At 42.8% G+C, this 21,925-nt stretch overlaps 1 protein-coding gene across 1 annotated transcript in view; it reads right to left on the bottom strand.

Moving 5' to 3' along the window:
* Nucleotides 1-21,925, bottom strand: part of USH2A (usherin) — a 530,092-nt gene that overhangs the window by 189,479 nt on the left and 318,688 nt on the right. The window contains exons 39-41 of the mRNA XM_037069500.1: nt 11,646-11,796; nt 10,871-11,013; nt 2,395-3,023 (exon numbers count right to left, since the gene is read on the bottom strand). Of these exons, the coding sequence (XP_036925395.1) occupies nt 2,395-3,023; nt 10,871-11,013; nt 11,646-11,796 (923 nt within the window). The remainder of the gene's footprint in view (nt 1-2,394; nt 3,024-10,870; nt 11,014-11,645; nt 11,797-21,925) is intronic.

The raw sequence follows: 21,925 nt of genomic DNA, 5'->3' as shown, positions 1-21,925 counted from the left end.
AGGTTTAATTTATTTAAATTTAGTTATCATAGAATATGAGAGGTCTATTTTTTTATTCTTACAGATGAATGGTCAGTTAGTCAGTATGACTTTTAAAGAAAGCCATTCTTTCCCCATAAAATGTCACTTCTCCAATGAATCAAGTTGCCACACGTACTTGTATCTGTATCTAAACTCTTCAGTCTGTTCCAATGACCTCTTGTCCATTTTTATGCCAATACCACATGCACTGTTGTGACTGAGTCAATTACAGGGAATGTACATGCTAAGGAGGATGGAACCTCCCTAAATTGGCCTTTCCGATTTTCTAGGATGTATCTACCACCTGGTCTTCTTTTTAAAATTAAAATCATTTTATCCAGTGTGAAACAAAACCAAACAGACACCTGGCCAGCATCCTGGTTTGACTGGTGCTGGGTGTGTGCATCAACTCTGGGAGTGGTGCCTGGTCACAGAAGTTGACACTGTCCAGAAGGAGGGCACATTTTCCTTCTGCTCCAACGAGAGGAAGTCGAGCCCCGCAAGGACCCTTGGAACCACAGTGCTCAGGTGTGAATCCCAACCCAACTCTTGCTCCTTCTGTAAGCTTAGGCAGGTTACATAATCTCTCAATTCTCAGTTTTCCTGCCTGTGCAATGGGGATAATGATAGCATCTAGCTGATACAGTTGGAGCAAGGATTCAATGAAAACAATTCCCGGAACTTATATGAACTCAATAAATATTAGTTGCCATTATGATTTCCTTCCATAAGACTTTATAGTGTGTTTTTCAATTTTTTTCTGATGGTTTGCTTTAAGCAAACATCAAAGACTGTCCCATCTTTAAACACAGCTGAGAATGATGGTTAGGACTCAATTCCTTTTACTTTGGTTAAAGAACAGCCCATAGTAAAGCTACGTCTGGACACAATCCTGGTGACACTATTGGCCCTGGTGACAGCTGTGAGACGCCCTTCCCTAGCCAAGCTGACAAGCCACACACATTGTTTCCTTCCTGGATGAGGCCACAAGATCAAAAGAAGGAATTTAGAGAAAAAAAAAAAAAGGTCGGGTGACTTATTTTGGAGACTTTTGATGGCCATTTACTGAATCAAATACAATTGTGCATTGAGCCCGTTCTTCTAAAAGGGTCTGTTCTTTTTTCAGATCTGCCTGTGACGTGTTTCTTAGACAGAATCCAGAATAATGTCCATTGTACAGCTTTGCCTTTGTTGAAAGGACCGTGTTTACGCCGCATCCTATTGGTTGGTTCTGCCACCGAAGTTTTGCAAAATGCCCTCAGGATTAAAACAAAAAGTCATTCCTGGAATGATTAATCACTCCAGGTTTGTTTGGGGTTTTCTTTTGTTTTGTTTTTACTTTGAACGAAGAACAATTCTTGAGATTGCCCAATTCCTATAATACACACTGTACATCATGTACTTCCAATTAACTTCCTTTGAGCCTTAAATCCACAGGAGTCTATACACATTTGATATTTCTATCAAAAAGGGGGTGTGGCTTTGAACAGTCTCCTATTGCAATGAATTAATGAAGACTTTTAAAAACAGAATTCAGTCTGTAGGTTAAAGTAAGCCTCCTCCACGACTTCCCCTATTTAGCATCACCTAGTGTTTGCCTTGGGGGTGGGGGGAGGAGAAGGAGAGCCCCACGTGGATCCGAGCCATCAATTCAACAGATGAACTTTGCTGTTATGCAAATGTCCTTTGTTTTGTGCTCTGGTGAGCAAGCTACTGTACCGGTGCTCTTGGCAGCAGTACAAGACGGAAGCCATGGAAGCATGTGTGTATTTACACAAAAGAGGCTTCTAAGCTACAAAACTCCCTCCTGTTTGGTTACACTAATTTCCCTTGAATGAAGTTTGTATGCAAGCCAAAACAATGGTCGTTCTCCTGGCCTCGGGAGCTCATTCCCCGTAGGATGAGGTGAATGACGGGACTCTTTCCAGATCACCCAGTAACAGGCGACTTTTATTTCTTTCCCCATCAGTGTCATTCCTTGATCATTAAAAAGAAATCTGAATTTTGGTCATTGGAACTTGTGTTAACATGCTAATCCATTCCTCCGTATTTCCCCATCCCTTCTCGTTTGCTGATCTGCTTAAATCTGACGTGGTGGTGAAGCTAAGCATCCCATGGTGGCATTCAAAGTATTCCAGGTGTGTGAGGCAGAGGAAAGTGTCTCAACAATATAATTAAGGGGATACAGGGAGAAATGAAAAACTGACAGCGAATTCAAGAGAGTTTGGGCCAAAGGCCAAACCCTGGTTTCTCCAGTGAATGCCTGAGACAACGAATGTGTGGATTTTGTCAGTAGATGGCTCTGTTCCACACAGAGTCAGCCCAGGGTAAAAACCTAAATCTGCGAGGAAGACAGGACACTCAGCATCTCACCTCAGCTGCATCAGGTCCCAGCACCTGCACCATGGGCGGCTGCACCCCAGCAGGGCGTGAGGGTCTTGTGGTCACTCCGATCCACGCGCTGCTGTTTGTACCTCCATTTTGAGTGCTCATCAGCACCCGGTATTCATATTTTGTCCACGGGCTAAGAGCAGCTGTCTTGTCAATGTACCGCATGGAAAGATTTCTCAGGAGAGTCACGAGGGCAGTAACTTCCTCCTTGCCCTGGAGTCTTCTCTCTATCGTGACATTCTCCACCAAGCCATTGGGGTGGGTGGGGGGTTGCCAGGATATGATCACGGATGTTGGGGTATCAGAGAACAGTTCTGGGCTTGGGATGCCTTCCGGTGCATCTGGGAGAGTCCACACGGTCTGGGACTCCTGTGACAGGGAACACCCTTTCGAAGTACAGGCTTCCACTTGAAACGCATAGGCGGTGAATGGGCGCAAATGGATCACCGTGCAATTGGTGATATTCCCAGAAGTTGTCAAAAGGAGACGGCCATGTTGGTAGATGTGATAATGGGTAAGAATGCCGTTTCGCTTTAAAGGATGCTGCCAGGTGACTGATAATGTTCTTGATCTCACATCCAGAAGAATCGGAGGGTCCACAGGTCCAGGTCCTGGAGAGTCAAATAAATCCGAGAAGTGAGACTGTTTGAGAACTCCCCACATCTCCTCAAAATAAAGCTAAAACCAGGAATGACTCTCCTATAGGGACATGAAATCGAACCCTCGGTAAAAGCCAGGAAGTAAATACACGTGTGCCCACGACTGCTTTGCTCCTAAATGTGCAGGAAGTATCAAGTCTCATGGACTTAAACTGTGGTTTCCCTTTCTCGCATGGCTTGATCAAAATCATTGCTTGTTCTTCAAGTTAATGCCTACAAAATACCACGAGGACTCTTTGGAAATCAAGACATCAGAAGAGAAACAGACACAAGGGCAGTTCTAGCCAAAGCTCCGGCTTCTGCCACCTTGTTTTTCAAGAGCCCCAGTAACTAATTATAATCAATAACACTATCATAACAAACCCACACGATTTCCAGCTCGGTAAACTCCCTCCGCATCGCTCATTCCTTATTCCATAGTCCACCCTGTTCTGCTTATCATTCCCATCTGCGTTTTGCGATTTATCTACTCCCTGTTAATATTATCGGCGATTTTGGACTGTGCCTGTGACAGAGGCTGCCGATTGAGCTCTTTCACCTGCTGATAAATAAACAATGCACAGATCTGACCTTTGGGTTAACAGGTTTTATGCTTGCTCCACTCAGCACTCTAACTGATTCAATTATCATAAAGGTTCAGGCGGCTCCATGAATACTGAAAAAGGCCCGCCATATGCCTGCCTAGGTGTTGTGGCACGGCAACTACTCTCCAGCCCTCCAGAGAAATTCCTTAATTGTAAATAATTTCACCACGCGACACAGTCAAGTCACCTTGAAGGCAGAGCCCTCAGCCTGCGGAGGCAAAGTGTTATTTAAGCTTTACTGGGCTGCGTTAAATTCTGCAATTTGAAGGGCTGTTAAGTTTTTCAATTGAAATTTCATTTAAAATGCAGGTGCTTTTTATTATATGGAGGCTTTACTGCTCTCCAGGTACAAGCAAGAACACGGTGCAATAACACAAATCTGCTCCATCACTGATCAGTAACAGCTGTAATTCCAGAACATTTAGCATTCTTATAAACCACAGCCTGGAATCTATAAATTGCTACAACAGATCGGGAATATACTAGATTCCCCTTTTCGGCCCACAGCGATGTCGACATTTATGAGATTTTTGGGTGAACATTAGAGTTTACAGAAAATCTTTAAAAAAAAGATACACTTGGATTTAGTAATTGTTTAAAACAGCATTGATGTTGTGTGTGTGTGTGTGTGTGTGTGTGTGTGTGTGTGATTCAGTGTTATATTCAAAGTTTAAGTTTTAAAGGCGATGGCTGTTTCACAAAACCAGTGACTACCAGACAGCTTGTCACAGGAGCCCACAGCCACGCAACGTGGTGCCCGTATTCATCACCAACTGGACTGGCGGCCCAATCATAATTACTTTTTGAGAGGAAAGCTGTTACAGAGCATGGACCCTGCCATTAAGTTGTTTCTGACCATTTGGTAATACGTCCTATTTGAGGAGAAAAATCCTAAAAGTGCAGGGGTCTTGAGAGGGATCCCATTTCCCTTTTCAGCCTGCTGTTCACTTCTCTTTGAAAGCTTTCTTAAAGCCACAGTGACACTTCTTACTGTTGCTGCCTGTATGCAGGAGCACGGGCAATTATTATAACAAAACAGGAACGGCGGATCCTTTCTTGTTTACACGTGTCACCCAGATTGGCTATTTCCCAAAGCAAAGATACCAGTGTTGTTTTGGAAAAATTGCGGTCCAGAAAACCAGTGCTGGATTCCAGCCCTTCTGCCTGACCCCCTACCACCAATCGCCCCCTTGAAAACAAAGAGATACACTTCTGAGTCAGAATATTTTCTATTAGGGTTTTACCAGGGGTTTGCATTGATTATTTCTCACACGTGCACTATTAAACCCTAAGCTTCTTCATGGAAAAGAAACAACAAAGATGCATTTTGTTCTCTGATAGGATGGAGATGAGCTTTTTTGTTTCTCCAGAATGAGATGCCAGTGTTACAGGTGAAACATCCATGACCCTGAGAGGAACTTGCACTTCAAACTCCACCCCCCACCCCCAACACACACACACAAGAACACAGGCTTATGGTAAAGATGGTCTCATATCTTGGGAATGAAGAGATGTTCAGTTTCAATTTCATGAGGTTTTCCCCCTCAAAACTCAGCACACATTTCATTAGCTTCCCGCCCCAGCTGAGCTGGTTCCCCGTTCTTGTCACAAGAAAGGTCCTTAAACTTGGCTGATTCGGGAGGGGAAGTCGGGAGCAGATTAATTAGCTCCTTTGGCGAGGGAAGTGTTAAAACTTGACTCCCAGCCCTGCTTCAATTTTGTGCGTTGAAATGATAAGCCGAATCATCTAATTCTATATACAAATCCACTGGCGCGCTCCCGCATGGTGGAAAGGGTCACCACAATTATGTAAAACACGAGTAATAACTATAATTGGGGTAGTTTGCTAATACAATAAAAAGCTCTGAACATGGGAAAAGTTATGCTCACAGCAGTAGCTATCACTTTCTAAAGCAAGAATTCATGGGTGAAATGACATGAAAAAGATGGTTATAAAATTTTAATGGAATGATAAAAGGCAAAAGTCAGCCTCTCAGCTGAATTCTTAAAATCCCTATATATCACCATCAGCTCCTTAACTGTAAAATCAATGTGGGGTATAACACGTTGTCAATGCAGCTGTCACTGCAGGCAAGGCTGGGGACTGTGACAGCCACACAGCGCAGCTGGCCAGTGACGCAAACGCCACCACCCATCTTCCCGGGTGTAGCCGTTTAGAGAACCCCCTCCCAGGCTCCGGGTTGGGCATCCTCTCCACTAAGAGTTAAGGCCCTGAAAGCATCAATAGTGGAAAGTAGTTTCCAACAAAATAGTCTTTTATGGGAAACTATTTTGCACATCAGCTTCTGAAGCGCAGCCCCGGCCTAAAAGAGAGGAATACAATTGTTAGCGAAGGGGTCTGCTTATTTATTTTCACACCCAGGTGCATGTGTCGGGAAGACCGTCTGCATACACATGTATGTGTGCGTATGTGTAGGTATGCATGAGCAGTTGGACTCACCCACAACTTCGGAGTGTGTGACTTTCACTGATTTTCATGGGTCTCCTGGTACTCGCTCGGTTTTCCTGTTCGGTTCTCATTCTTGCCCTGAAGCAACTTTTTACCATTCTCATTAAAAACCTCACTTAGTGTAAAAGCTCTTTTCAGTCAAATTAACTCCACAAATGAATATCTCCTAAATTTGTCAATGAATGAAAAATCAAGGTGGCAAACACATGGACGTATAATTACATAGAACAGTACATTACACGCTAATTGTAAATGTGGCCTTTTGATAGTCACTACTGATACATTAGCAGAAGAGTTACGTGAGGGATTCTATCATCCCTTTAATCATGAACTCTTTTTATCAATGTATTATTTATATTCCAACTCTGTCCCAACAGGATTTTTGACAGCTCCTAATAAAAGACTTAAATGTAACAGGGCCGATACAATAAAGATGAAGAAATATTAACCTTGCGGTGATGAAAATGGCTCAGTAGTTGTATCCCAAGACAAACCGGAAAAAATGGGCACCAGGGTTTTGCACGAAAACGAACATTCAGCTTGTTGACAACGGACAAAACAAGAAAAGGGCTGGTAACACAGGTACCACTCCTCATCACAAGGAAGGTCTGAGGGCCAGTGGCTGTGGCAATCGAAAGGCTTCTGTTTGGTAGTTTGAAAGTAGGAGAACGTGTATTGGAAGACTGTTCTTCTCCATTTCTCCTGTGGTCGGGACTATAGAGGATAATTAAGGGCGGGTGCTTTGAATTCCAGAATTGGGCATATTGTTCAGTGAATGGCTATGGGCCCTCCCTGGATGTTTAGGACAGAAAATTCAGTATGTTGATGTGAGAATTTAGGAAGGCAGGGAAAAAAGTCCTCCAAGAACCAGAAGTTCCATATTGGGAAGAGCTTTGTGCTTTATGGTTCCCTAATAGAGAGACTCAAGGGAAAGTCACAAGAGAACTGAGGCCAGGGGACAGACTAGTTCATCAATCACGCCACCCTTTCCAAGGATGTTCTCTTGGTCACCCGTAGCTTCTGATATTAGGATATAAAACTAAGAGTGTAAAAATAAATAAACACTTGCTTTTACTAATTCTGGAAATGCAAGAATTTCAGGAGCGGGATTCATACCACAAAAAAAAAAAACAAACCCAACTAGGTGGTGACATGCATACAGAGCTATTTTGCTCTAAAAATTAGCACATTAAATAATTTACTGTTTATCGCGAGTCTTCTGGCTCACACAGCTACCCACACTGCTGTTTCGAAGGACAGGCACATCGGCATTTGCAAGTTAGTATTCAAAGCAATTCGGAAATCTATTTGGAATGGAGAAAGCAAAATACCGGTGCAGCGTTGCTGAAACTTGGACCTCAATTTCTTCACTGAATAAAATAAAATCTGATAAAAATATGCTTTACCCTTACAAAAAATGTCCCTATATTTCTCTCATACTCGGGCCCTCTTAAGATGCAGGTTGAGACTTTAACTTCAAAAACATGTGCATAAAAAGATTTTCAAATCACCAGATTAGCCATAAAATTTAAATACTCTTAAGGGCACAGAAACACCTAAATAATTTGGAAAATCCTCCTCTAGCATTGTCTTTATCAATTAATCAAATTTTATATCATATTTTTACTTCTCCTCCCTAGGAAAGAAACTTGGAGTGCTTTGCTCTCACTATACGCTGCAAAAACGAGAACAAGAAAAATCATTTTCCTTTTGGAATTCTTTTTCTATATCTCCCTCCCCTCTTCACTGTGAAGTAGCACATGGTTTTGGGCTGGCAGAAGCCTCTCTAATTAGGACATTCAACCTCCTAGCAGAGATATAAAATAGAAACTCACAGACACGGCTAGTAACCGGAGGGAAGGGGTGGGAGGAGTAAAGGGAAGGGAGGGTCAAATACACGGCGACGGAGTATGATTTGGGTGGCGGGCACACAGCGCACCATACAGATCGTGCGCCATAAACTTTACACCTGAAACCTATGTCATTTCACTAGCCAATGTCACTCCAGTCCATTTAATTAAAAAATTCCTCACGGCCATGAGAACTTCCCTTTGCACCCAAGCATTTGGGTGGGTGGATGCTGTTCATTTCCTGCCCAGGTTTCTCCTGTTCTCAGCTGGTCGAAGACGTGATGAAAATCAGCCTTGCTATCTCACACTAAAAATATCGCTATCATGACCCCTTTGGGCAATGGGAAGTTTTGAGGCTTTGGCAGAAAGGTGCCTACTGATGGTCCAAAACTGCAAATGTGGGTGTGAGGTGACTTTGCTGTTTCATCATTGAGCTGATATGTCAAATTTCTATTGTGCAATGGGAGGTGCGGGACAGAAAAGGAGGCGCGGGGCAGAAGGGGAGGCGTGGGGCAGAATGGAGAATGAAGTGTGATGCTGGGTGCATGGAACTGTCAGCATGCGTGGATTTATATGTAATGCTTTGAAGCCTTGACAGAAAAAATGCTTATGCCCAATGCCAATCATTCAGTCTTTGTCACCTCAATCGCACCTCCTTTCTGAGATGGCATCCATCTCCACTGACACCCAAAACACAGACTACACTGTCATCTGNGAGGGGTGGGGCAGGAGGGGAGGGGTGGGGCAGGAGGGGAGGCGTGGGGCAGAATGGAGAATGAAGTGTGATGCTGGGTGCATGGAACTGCCAGCATGCGTGGATTTATATGTAATGCTTTGAAGCCTTGACAGAAAAAATGCTTATGCCCAATGCCAATCATTCAGTCTTTGTCACCTCAATCGCACCTCCTTTCTGAGATGGCATCCATCTCCACTGACACCCAAAACACAGACTACACTGTCATCTGCAGTCAGGGGTCAGCATGTACTGGTCACTGAACCTGGAGGGGCCAAAGGCTGGGGCTTCCGCTCTTGGCTAATGTGCCTGACTGCTTGGTGTGCAGGTGAACAGGGGGAGGGGGAGGCCATCAGTTTTAGGGAAAGGGTTTAAATAAAAATGATGGCTGGGGTGTTACTGATTCTTACTTAAGGAAGACAAAGGATTAGTACTATTCACTTCAAGCCCAGGCCCTAAAAATAACAGAGAAGGCAGTGTCCCCATGCATGGAGGTGCTAAGCACCCAGAGCCCACCAGATTTGGTTTATGGAAAGAGGATGCAGAAGGTAAGCTGAACAAAGGCTGCTGCCCAAATACTTGGCAACATTTTGAACTTTATGTGCTAACTTCCTCCCTGTAGATAGGAGATCGTGCCCCCTATTTAATAAGCAGCGCCACTGAGGTAACCCACTGCCACCCTGTCTCTGGCAACAGAAATTAGGAGTGCCAGAGAAAGGAGATCATTTTTTACCTCCTCCAATGTGGCACCCTTATGGAGCTAATCCCACGGCAGTGGGTTGAATAATCATTTTCAGCTTGTCTTTATTCAGTTGTTTTCTTTTTTAACACCTTTTTAAAACTTTGAGTGCTAGCTCTACGGGTTGCACATCTGAACGCAGGTGCTGACCATTCTGTCAGCTTCCCAGAGTGCATGCAACTTGCCCCTATAAGGGGTGCAGGTATGCAGAACACTGCGTTAATGCCAGCCAGCCTTGCTCCAGTGCTGTTTGTCTTCTGGGTGGAGTTTTTTACTAAACGGCACCCATGAGAGCGTGAGATCAAAAACGCTGGCTGTGCCCTTGCACAGTACCCTAACTTGCTCCCAGGGAGTATTGGGAGAAGTGGGTGAAATATTATATATGATTGTTTATCACAGATTTTGGTAAAACAAACTTTGAGGAAGGTACACAGTTCTGATTCCATCTTATCTGATGCCTCATCCTCACAAAAATAACGTAATGAAAGGATATTGCAAAACTAGAACTAGGAATCGATGTATTTGATAAACGATTGGTATTATTTTGAACACTATGCCTTTGGACTAGTACCCAGCCTTGTAAACATCATTCTCATCTTCAAAGCTTACAGAGCAAGCAGGGCAGTTGGCTGAGGGAACAACATCTTCTCAGAAGCTTCTGGTTAAAAGGTCTGACAAGGTTAACCCTAAAAACCTCACCGTTCCAGGATGCAGTGTCCTCATTCACTCAGTGTAGCTTGCTTTACTTCTCTAAAAAGTTATACTTCCAATACATATGCTTTTAGAGAGGCAATTTCTAGAAAACTAAGTATTACATCCATGTGTTCCTTTCCTATATAACCTAGTAAGAACATATACAGGCAAACATAAGCATCCCATGAAAAACCAAACACTTCTCTTTCTTGAAGTGTTTGGTTTCTTGAATAAGGCAACCCCAGCCCGTTGTTAGGTTACAGTTCTCCACTGAGAAGGCTGTCACGTGCAAGTAAAAGTACTATGACATCTACTCCCAGGAAAAGGTGTTACAGGGCTGTCAGCATCCTCATAATGTAAGGCCCATAATTCATGGTCTTCTACCTGCAAGAATCCCGCCAAAGCAGAGAACACAGTAACATTTGCTCACAGACTACAAGATGATAACCTTTCTCCTCTAGGACACCTAGATGCACCTTGAAGGACAGAATGGGGCCGTCTCATAATTTATTGTGAATCATATCTTCCTGTCCTTATACCCAGCCCTTTCTTTGTGCCTGAAAGCCCACATTTTTCTTCTTTCTGGGAAGTCTAAACACCCTACAAAACATTACTGTCACTAAATGTCAAAAAAATAGCGAAGACTTATTTCTTGGTTGAGGACAAACTAAAAACACGGAAGACTCCCCAGTGGAGAGGACATGTGGCTGTGCGTCGTCAGACCACTCACTGTCCTCAGTCGTCATCAACGGAATCCAAGCACTGTGTGTGCTGCCAAATCCATTGGAGGCAGCCAAGCGAAACTCGTACTCGGTGTAGGGCTGGAGATCTCTCACTTCATAGCTCAACGATGCCGAGGGACTGGAAAATAACCTGTAGGAAAGAAATGTTCATCAGGAAGCTGTAGACGTTCAAAGAAATAAAAAAATAAAACCTGATTGCAGACTTTTCGGAGAATGTCAACATACATTTAAGTATTATACTTCTCTGTTGTAATAGGTTACCTCTTTTAAAATAACTAGCCATTTGGCTGAGGGTTCATAATAATGCATTTACATGAGCTGTAAATTATAGTACTACTGGGTAAATTCTAGTCTAGGGTTGAGAATGATTGCCATGTAGAATTTGTTGAATAAGTATTATAATTTTGTAGCTATGTGTATGCTTGCTTTATAAAATGCACGTGCTCGTGAAAAATTAAGTGCAAAGAAATCTTATTTAACATACTACGTAAATTAAAAATAGGTATTTTCTGAAAGCAAATAATCATCTCCTAGGGTGTGGCTTGTTTTTCTCTTGGGACATTTAAAAGGTGACCTTTATTTGTTGCAAATGAGAACTGACCTAGTGGTGCTCAAAATATCTTGGAATTTATATCATGTTACCAACCAATGTGGCCCCGATAAATTTAACTTAACAAACGGGGAAAAAGAAAAAGATGAAGTTACGGCTACCCCGAGTCACCCAGGTGACAGCTGGGAAGATGCACAGAGTGTAAAGCTCACTCTAGAAATCCGCGGGGGGAGTGGCCAGGCCTCATCTGGAGCTGGAATTGGGGAGAGCCCGGAGCGTTGTTACGAGCTGGTGTGGACCAGACAACCTGAAGACTGGTCGGCGCGGCAGCTGAAAGCCTGGGAGGCAGCACGCCATCTGGAGCTGTCGACAAGCACAGATGAATTAGAGCAGAGAAAACTGTGGCTAACATATGCTGGGTGGGGTTGGGATGCTCCACATACTGGAAAAACCGTTCCTCGGGATCAGCGACGACGTTCACCATGGTCCATTTAATTTAACATTTTCATTCCTGAACCACGGTACTTCCTTACTGTTCATTTCAACACAATTACATTAAGGTTTCACTCTTAGAAGCCGCCCCCCACCCCCACCACCACCAAACAGCATGACAAATGCATGTGCGACATATTCCACTTGTACTTCTGTTTGTCTAACTGAAAACACATACGGAATCCAGTGAAGCAAATACTCAAGTACCTTTTAAATTTAACTTGTGCTCAATAATCAAGCAATCCAACAGTGAAGGAGTCCAGAACTTCTATTTCTCCAATTTTCTTCAATATCATCCCCTGTTACTTTAAGCCCAGTATTCCTCAGGAACACAAAGGATTTTTTGTTTTTGTTTGTGGTTTTTTTTTGAGGAAGGTTCCTCATAATTGTATTTTTTTACAATGATAAATACATGTGATTGGCTGAAATTAGCACTTTCTGGCCTTAATTCTCACCTATGCAAATATAAAAAGGAATCTTTCCCCATGTGTTTTACAGTCAGCTGTGCCTTCTCACAGTGACGTTGAACTTATTAAAAAATGCTGCACGTGGGACATACGTGTTGCTTTTTGTAGTCTAGCTAAATCTCCGGCAAATCTTCCCTGAATTCAGCAGACCTACTCGATGTCATCTATCAGACCTACTCACGGGAGATCTATGTGAGCAGTTCTAGAAGGCCCAAGAGGAACGAGTAAAACTAAGGCCTATGCTACTTAAACAATATACAAGATGACACTGATTATTAAATTAATTCTTCCTACAGGCATAACTTGAATGAACTTATCATCGTGGAGTTTGTTCCAAAGCTAATCAGAAACTCAGAAGCAAACTAAACACAATTCTGTGGCTGTAGGAAAGTCACCGAGGGACCTGAGTTTGTGTTTCTTATCTTTTTTTAATATAAATTTTTTTCTTTTTGTTAAAGATTTTATTTATTTACCTTTAGAGGGGAAGGGAAGGAGAGAAATATCAATGTATGGTTGCCTCTCGTGAGTCCCCTGCTGGGAACTGGCCTGCAACCCAGGCATGTGCCCTGACTGGGAATCGAACCGTGATCATGTGGTTCGCAGGCCCGTGCTCAATCCACTGAGCTACACCAGCCAGGGAGTGTTTCTTATCTTTAAAGTCGGGGTACTACTTTTCATTTGCAGGATTGATGCGAAGACCAGAGACAATGTAAATAAAGCACCTCATTGTGGGTCCTGGCAATTCTTAATTGCTAGTTGTCATTATTATTATTATTGTTATTTTATAAGACTACTTTGAACTTCCTTTAGAACTTAAGGGCTATTATAATACAATTTTTAAGGAAATATTATAATACAAGCTCCTTTTGACCAAGAATTACTAGAGGCTATTGGTGAAGGAGATCCAAATAATAAAAACAAGTATTAGGGTTCATTTACAACTTCGTTTCATACATAACCTTATGTAGTATGAGTTCACGTACTTTCCAATTCAAGAGAACTGCCTGTGAACCATGAGGTTAATGAAAGACCATTGATGAACATGGAAGAATTAGACTACATGTTCCATCCATTGGCTGTAAGGGTTAACTCACTAATTTGTTCAATACACATTTATTGAGCCTTTACTCTGTGCAACATAGCGATTTTTGTGCAGAGGGGGAAAAGCACTGAATAAAGTAGACAGGACTGCTGACTCACGGGGCGTACATGGGAATGGAGGAAGCAAGTGGCGAAGAAAGACAGAAGATCATACCAAACTGTGACAGGTGCTCAGGAGGAGGAGGCGAAAAGAAGTGTGTGGCTTTAGGTGTTTGATAACAACTCAGGTTACACCGGGAGATCGTATCACTGGGTGGCCTCAAAGACCCCAGTGATGTAGAGGGGTGGCCATGAGAATGCCGAGAGAGACAGCAATCCAACCAGAGTGAGCAAGAAGGACAAAGGCAGCAAGAAGGAGTGCATGTGCTTAAGGAACTGACAGAAGCTGATGTAGCTGGAACAGACCAAGGAGGGGAAGGAAAAGAGGCTGGCAGGTTTGGCCAGGGTCTAGTCCTTACAGGTCACAGTAAGGACTCTGTATTCTGAATGGGGCTGGAGGCCACTGTGCATGATTAATAAAGGAAATGGCCCAATTCTAAAGTGATAAAGGCCACTCGGGGCGACTGGAGGAGCAGGGACACGAGTAGAAACAGGGAAATCACCTAGGTAGTAATCCAGGCTTAGATTCAACGGATGGCCATGGGGACAGTGATGTGTTGTGCTGTTCAGCTGAGTGGGGCAGGTATTGCTGAGAACAAACAAGGGAGTCACAGATGATGCGAATGTTTTTGGTCTGACCACCCAGGTGAACTTCGGTGTCAGTACGGAGATGAAGAACAGTGAGGAGCAAAGTTAGCTAAGCAGGGGCTCAAAAGTTCTGGATTGTCCCGGTCACATGAGGTGTGTTATGCATCTTGATGGAAATGACAAGGAAGATTCCAGTCTAGCATGGTGTGTAGGAGATATGGATGAACGGATGGGCGGTGCTCAATGGCTGAGACGCAATGAAAGGAACCGGGGGGAGTGCAGAAGAGGTCCACATGTCTGACGTCAGGAGGAGGAGGGGCCAGCGAGGCAGGGGAAACATTAAGAGACAGTGTGTCCTAGAAGACAAGTCAAGAAGCCATATCTCAAAGGAAGGACTGATCAACGCTTTCAAGTGTGCTGAGGGATTAAGAAACAAGAAGACAGAGGTATATGTTCTATTGGGCCAAGTGGAGGCATTTCGTGGCCTTGCCAAGAAAAGATGCCATGCCAGGTGGGCATGGTGGTCTTTTCAGAGAAGGTGAGGCGGGAGTGAGAAGGAGGGGCAAGAGGACCCAGGGACCACAGACAACACTTTTGGGGATTTTGTTCTAAAGGGGAGTAGAAAATGCAGCATTTAGGAAAGTGCACAATACTGAAGGAAGGTTTTCTAAAAACTGGAAGACGTTATAGCATGCAAGCTTATTAGAATTGTGAAAATCAGTAACAGACGCCTCATTTAAAATGGAGTCGGGAGACTGGAGGAGAAAACTCACATAGGTCACTCGACACACAGCACTGTCCCCAACGTTAAGATGTACCTTGCTTCTCCAACAGGAAGCGATGCCACCTTACTACCTGAGCAGAAAGGAAGGGTCCTCCTTGCCCAATTACAGCTCAGCCAATGGGAGACGGCCATAACTCAGCCAATGAAAAGTAACTGCTTGAATTTTTTTTTTTCCTCCAGTGGACTCTGTTGACTACAGCCTCTCCCATGCCCATGAAAGACACTTCTCCTTTTTTGCTCTGAATTCCTGTGTGGTTCACCCTTAGACCACTTGTTCGGAAACTGCAATTTTGGGGGGTTCTCAAATAAGCCCATTCTGCTGAAGAAATATCTAGCTATTTGTTACAGAAGGACCCAGAAAGGGTTGCCGAAAATGCAGCAGGAGAAGGAAGAATAATTATCAGAGCAAATTCCTTGCGTGGGAGAGGGAGGCGGGCCAGGGCACAAGTGGGTGGAACTGAGATGGCACATGCTGGCTGTGGAGTAAAGCAGGCGTATGTGCCCACTGGGCAGAAGTGAATGCAGGCGGGGGGGCTGCAGATGCAGGGAGACAGGCAGGTTTGCCCATGCGCAGCCAGCCAAGATCTCTTCTGATGGCGTCCATTTTCTCAGGGACCGAGATAAAAGCAAAGGTCTCAGCGCAGTGCCACAGTGAGAGAGCAGACTGGATGCTTGGAGAGAGATGAACATTAGGAAGCGGTCCCCCCAGTTCGCAGAGATGTCACATGACTGGGAAATGCGGTAAGATTGCTGCCCGGGGCCAGCCACCCAAAAACCAAACTCTAAATCTTTGGTTTGAAGACGTTCGTGGCTAAAGATTTTTTAACTAATATTTAGTCTGTGAACACAAATGGTTTTAACAATGATGATTTCTTATTTGATATATATTCTTTAATTGATTTATAACAAACGCACGTACATAAAAAGACCATGTACAAAAAGTAAAGACCATGTGCATATAATGTATAACATACAAAGCCATGTCCCTTGCTATACTATTTTTGTTAATATTTCTCTGTCAAGAAATATAAATTAATCAACCAAACTTCTGAATAAAACTTAGCTCTAACAAATTATCAACATAAAGGTTAGAATTCTAAATAGGTACACAACATAATCTCGTGTTAAAAACTACATTACTGTGCTCTTAAGAACAGAAATGTCCAATAAGAGACATTATAATAATAATAGTAATAATAATATATCTTGAATTCTGAGTGATATCAAAAAGTGTACTCCATTACATTGGTCACACGCCGATGATCTAAAACTGCAAAATTTCTCCAAACACAGTGACTATCTTCAATTACTTAGGCAGCCCTATTCGTTCTGTATGCTCTCAGTGACACCGAGTTCTGGAAACCTTTCTTTCCCCTCTGGTTAACCCCTTTTATCCAAATCTATTCCCCAGAGGCTCCTTAGCACGGAAGCAATAACCGGGAGGCAGCCATAATTCCACCCCTGGATTCCTAACAGAGGAGCCGTGCACCTACCAGCTTGATATACTGTCTCCGAGATGGCACGTTGCTCAAAACGCGTCTCTCAAGTTTAATATGACCCTCCCGGGGCAGACACTCCGCAGACAGCCTCCTGAGTCAACACATCTCATCCCGTAAATACTAATCCTACACGACAACTGAATAACACAGCTACCACGCGACCTATAAATTCAAAGGAAGGGAGTGCTGAATAAAATTTCACCTTTTTTTTGGGGGGGTGGGAAGGCAAAATGAATATAAAACATTAAGTGATAAGTTTAATCACAGATTAGACTACTCTTGCTGGTATAATCTTTTGAAGGTATGATTTGAATAAACTTTTAAATGAGGTGCGCTTGTGGACGCTTCCCTATGCAAATGACAAAACCACAGACCTTCCCCCCAAACAAAAAGCAAACAGACTGTCCCAACCTTGGCTCCGTACTGATATAGAGAACTCTAGGGAAGCTTATGAAGAAAAAAAAAAAAAAAAAAAAGGACATTTTTCCCTATGTGACCAGTGACTTACTCAGGTTGTGGTAGCCAGAACAGTAAAGTTTGGGGACAAAGTCAGTCCATTGTGACTCTCATGGTATCATTTTCTCAGGACAGCTCCAACTTGTTGCTAGTGCAGTGTATTCATATGTATATGTGTGTGTGTGTGTGTGTGTGTGTGCATTTCCAAGGACTAAAACAAAATACCACACAAAGATACCAAAGAAGTCCATAATATTTTGTATTCAATTTAACTTTATACCAAAGCTATGCAATATCCCTCTATACTTAGTTCTTTGCTGGCGGTGTGGAAAGGGCTGAATAGATGGAAAAGGATGGGCCGTCCTATCTGACACCTAATAGAGAGATAAGGCATGACTCAAATAATGATAACACAGAATGTGGACCCAGCATAAAAAGGTGTACACTACAGGGATTTCCTAAGTTACAAACTCATGTCCCCATGTGCCCTGGATGCTTCCTTTCAGGGGGACAGGCTTGCAAGGGACCCTGCCATGGGGACCCCTAGTTCCTCTGGATCATCACATCTTCAGCCTAATTCCAGTGCCAAGGACACCTGTCAAGACTGCTTGTGCTCATTCCAAACAGACGTGACGCTACCTGACCTCACTTGGGACCTGACCCCAGCACAGCCCCCTGGGCTGCTATCACTTCAGCGCTGAGACCCTGGGCCTCCCCAACCAGGCGTCCCTGGTCACGTAACGTAACAGAAGCCCTGACCTGTTATCTCGGGGCATCCTGGCTGGGGAGCCCGGGACATATCCGAAATCCTTGGAGTACACGATTTCCGCTCATTTTCTGAAATAGCTGCAGATGAGCAAGGATTTTAAATTCCAGTCTCCAGAATGGAAAATTAGAGTTCAGACACACATATTGAGTCGTTGAGTCATAAACAAATTGAAAACAGAAGGCAAGACTCAATTTCCAGTCACTAAACCATATGTCATTAAAAACAGATATTAATTATGAGGAATATGCAGATGTGCTAACAAATGGACAGTCAACCTTGAGCACAAGGATATACAAATAGAGCAGCATTAACTGGTGACAAGTAGGTTAAAACAGATTTAATGTTCACAAAATCATCTCGCGTAAGAGCTAACTTTTGGAACCTGCACTATGCACCAGCTTCTTTAACATAATTATCCCTAATTCTCAGAATTACACTACAAAATTGTAGTGTCAACTCTTGGTAATATTGATAATGAAGCCGAGGCTTGGAGAGGTTACATATTTTATCTCCAATCACAAACTGGTGGCTGGCGGAGTGAGAATTTACACTGGGGTTATCGAAATTCAAAGGCAGGGCCTTGAATTCTATGGCACAAAACAGCATGTTACAGAAGGTGATTTCTAATAGAAAAGAAACATTAAACAAATGAAAGAAGTATTAAAGCAGATCACCGATGAGATTAAATAAATGAGATGTACAAGAGTAAAGGCTGGATTTGTTTTCTGTCCAAGTCATGGTCTCAAATAGTACTTTCGTGGTCTTATATTTGCTTTGTCACAGCAGAGTCTCTGCGGCCTTATTGTCCCCAAAGCACCTCACACAGGACTACCAGTGTCGATTTGCTGGTTCTCAGGATTTAGTCAATGCCCATAGAAACTGATGGCATACAAAATAAACAGGTCTTCGTGTTAGCAAGAGAAATGTATTTTCAAGTTCAGTGTCACTTGTAGATATGTCTTGAAATCAACCCTTGACCACAGAACATAAGAAATAAAATGGCAGCATTTCCAATTGGGAGTGCAGACAGCCTGAAAGCTACCAACTTTAACCTCCAGCCAAATAAAGAATTCTTGCCTAAAACCCCCCAAATGGGTGACCTGGGACCCCTGTTTGCTCATTATCCATGATAGGACAATAGCTGCTTTGTAAGTGGCCCCATTCCATCACCAGGCACTTCTTCTCGTTGGTCAGCTCTTTGTGACAAAGCATTGGTAACGGTATTACTTCTACCCAATTAAAGGTGAGTGTAGTCTGTTGTCCACATCGGCGCCCTCTGAGAGGGAAACGGCACTCTGAACAATGACCGTGGGTGACGAGGGCTGCAGCAGGCATGCACCGGGATTCCTCGGAGCATTGGAGGCTCGGAGCATCGGAGCATTCCTCGGAGCATCGGAGCATACAGGAGCTCATGCTAACAACCTGTACTCTGCAAGGCCGTGTCCACATCCTAACCCCCGAGAACGGCCTCTGCCACAGTCATGGCACTGAACTTCAGGCCGTGGTGAGCAGTTGTCCTCCTCTTCATAAAACTTCCCCACTTCAGGTTCAACACCTCTGTTCCCTGCAAGTAATTTCCATCTAATGTAATTCCTCAACCATTATCTAGCCTTGTTTCCTGGCTTTGACCTGTCCCAGTGTGATAATGGCCCTTTGAAAATATGACGCCTTATACTTCAACTCAATACTCCTTGGGCTTTCTGACTAGAGCAGAGCACGGGGAGACTGACTCTTCTTTCTGCCGCACCATGTAGCTCTGAGCCCACCGAGCATCTCAGTCTTGGCCTGCTTACTGCAGAGATTCCGCAGTGCATTCAGACTGGCTGTGTGGTTCAGTCGAAGTGGTTATTTAACGAAAAATACCAGATCAATCCTTATCCAATGAACACATGGAATCAGAGAGGAGTGTTATTAAAGAAGCAAAGCATTTAACTGAGTGTAATATCTTTATAGACTAAGAACACTCACTTAACAAAACTGTTTTTGATGGATACAGAATGATATCATTTTGGGTATTAGAAGTAATACTAAATATACTGAGTATCCTAACCAGTGCATGTTTTGGTGCGCTTTTTAGAATTGTTGGGTCAATAGGAATGGATGTTGTTACTATTTCACATATAATATGACAAACCATTTTCCGGAAAGTTGCATTTACTTACATGTACTCTCATAAATTAGGTATGAATGATGCATTTCCTAGTATTCCCATCAAAATGAGCATTTTGGATATATATTTGTGTACCTCTATACATACAATATATAACCATATAATTAGAAATATTATGTTATAAATATGATAATATGACAAGTACACACACACATATACTATGCAATCTAATAAGGCAGCTAATAAGATCTACACTCTGTTGGCTAATTAAAAGCATTTTCAAAATAAAAGGCTCGAGAGTGAGAACAGAAGAGGTGGGAGCTATAGGCGTCACGGACCCAAGCTAAAGAAAGGATGACATCTTCTCCAGAATGTCACCAGGGCCATAGAGGAGCATTCAGGACAAAAAAAAATTCTTCTTAGGAAGAAAGTATACACATAGAATAAAAATTTTGTTATGAAAATCCATCATTTTTTGTCACTCAGCTCAGTGACAAAACATTTTGGAGTGTGTTATTGAACACAACCTGAAGATGGCCTATTTGCCTTTGGTCTTTCACTGACTCCTTTGAGCCTACATTTCTGTGGGGAACCCGACATCTCACCAACATTCGACCGCTGTGAGATGATGTCAGTCAAAACTCATGCAAGTATTTGTCAAACGTTCTCCAAAACCCAACTGGTGGATCTCACCTGGCCCTAGTCATTGTTCTGCACGAAGAGAGAAGCTGCCCCGTGCTCACTAAGAAAGCTCTAATTGGGATGGGAAGAAGCTGAGATCTGCCCCAGAACGGTCCGTAATAGGAGTGACAGAGAAAGAGGGGTCAGAGGTGCGCCAAGGGCACCAGAACACAGGGACGCCACGGAATACTAATCGCGATTGACCGTTTTGAGCAATGAAAGATTCCACTCCCTATTAGTATCTGTGTGACCGAGGCAACATCCATCCTCCTTCCTTCCACCTCCACTTCTCTTCCTGGTTGAAGACTAAAGACTTGTTTAAAATTACTCTGCAAGACGGTTTCACAGCGAATGTGTTCACCAGGAAACATCAGACAGAGTGGAGTCATCTTCTGTTGATTTTCAAATACCCCAAAGCTGGGATGGATGGAGTTCCTTGTGCCCAGAGAAGAACAGGAATTTTGAATTTCATTAGATGCATTATTTGTTTAAGTAGAATACGGAACTGTCACTTTGTCAGACTAATTAGCGGCCCTGAAGCTGGTGGTCACAACGCCTAGAAGAATTTTTTTGTGTGCGTTAAGCCCCAAACCACCAATCAAATTTTAGTCCTTTTCCTTGCAGATTTCCTCGATTTAGATTCTCTATTTAAGCCTTTGCTCTTGACATTTGAATTCCTCTTAGTATTCCTAAGAGAATTTCTTATTATTCCTATTATTTTGAATACCATCATATTCATCCAAATTAGTTTCCAGGCAGCACAGATTAAATTCTTTTTCCTTTAGAATCTGATTGCTTGAGCCCTTTGTGTAAGAGTGTATCTTCAATTGGAAAAATAATTTAAAATATATACAACCAAAACATTAGTGGATTAAGTCGACCCTATTTTTAGTTCAAATATTGCTCATTCACTTCAGTCAAAGTAATTCTCTGAAGAATTTCACCTTTGTAAAATTAAAAAATAGATATTCTTGGCATGGTTAATGCATGATTTTAACAATGAGTAAATTCAAGCTGGGTCAAAGGCAGTCTCTTTTGAGAGAGTGCACTAAATATTCCTTTGCTGAATGTGTCTAACAAGAACAATAGTTTAAAAATGTAGTTAAGGAGATAAACTAGTGTAATTTTAAGAAGTGGACTCTTTCTTACGATGCCACATCCTAGCATAGAATGAAGAGCCAAGCAATTAAGTGATCTTTGAGTAACTGATGAACTTCAGTCATTTAGTGATGGGAGGACCAGAAGAGACTGGTTATAAACATCATCTTAGCAACAGGACTGGATCTATTATCTGAGTTGACTGACTAATTAGTTAAGAAATAATAACTAGAAGACCACTCCTTAAATGGGGCACCCCTTACCTCAACAGGCCATTAGTTTTACATTCTCTCTTACAGAGTGTAAAACAATAAAAAATGCTGCGTGACTTCTAAGAATTAGTTTCAG

The sequence above is a fragment of the Sturnira hondurensis genome, unplaced genomic scaffold (assembly GCF_014824575.4).
Source record: "Sturnira hondurensis isolate 20B ecotype Veracruz unplaced genomic scaffold, ASM1482457v3 Scaffold0018525, whole genome shotgun sequence".
NCBI classification, from domain to species: Eukaryota; Metazoa; Chordata; class Mammalia; order Chiroptera; family Phyllostomidae; genus Sturnira; species Sturnira hondurensis.
The sequence above is the reverse complement of the archived record's forward strand: the minus strand, read 5'-3'. Positions and strand labels throughout refer to the sequence as shown.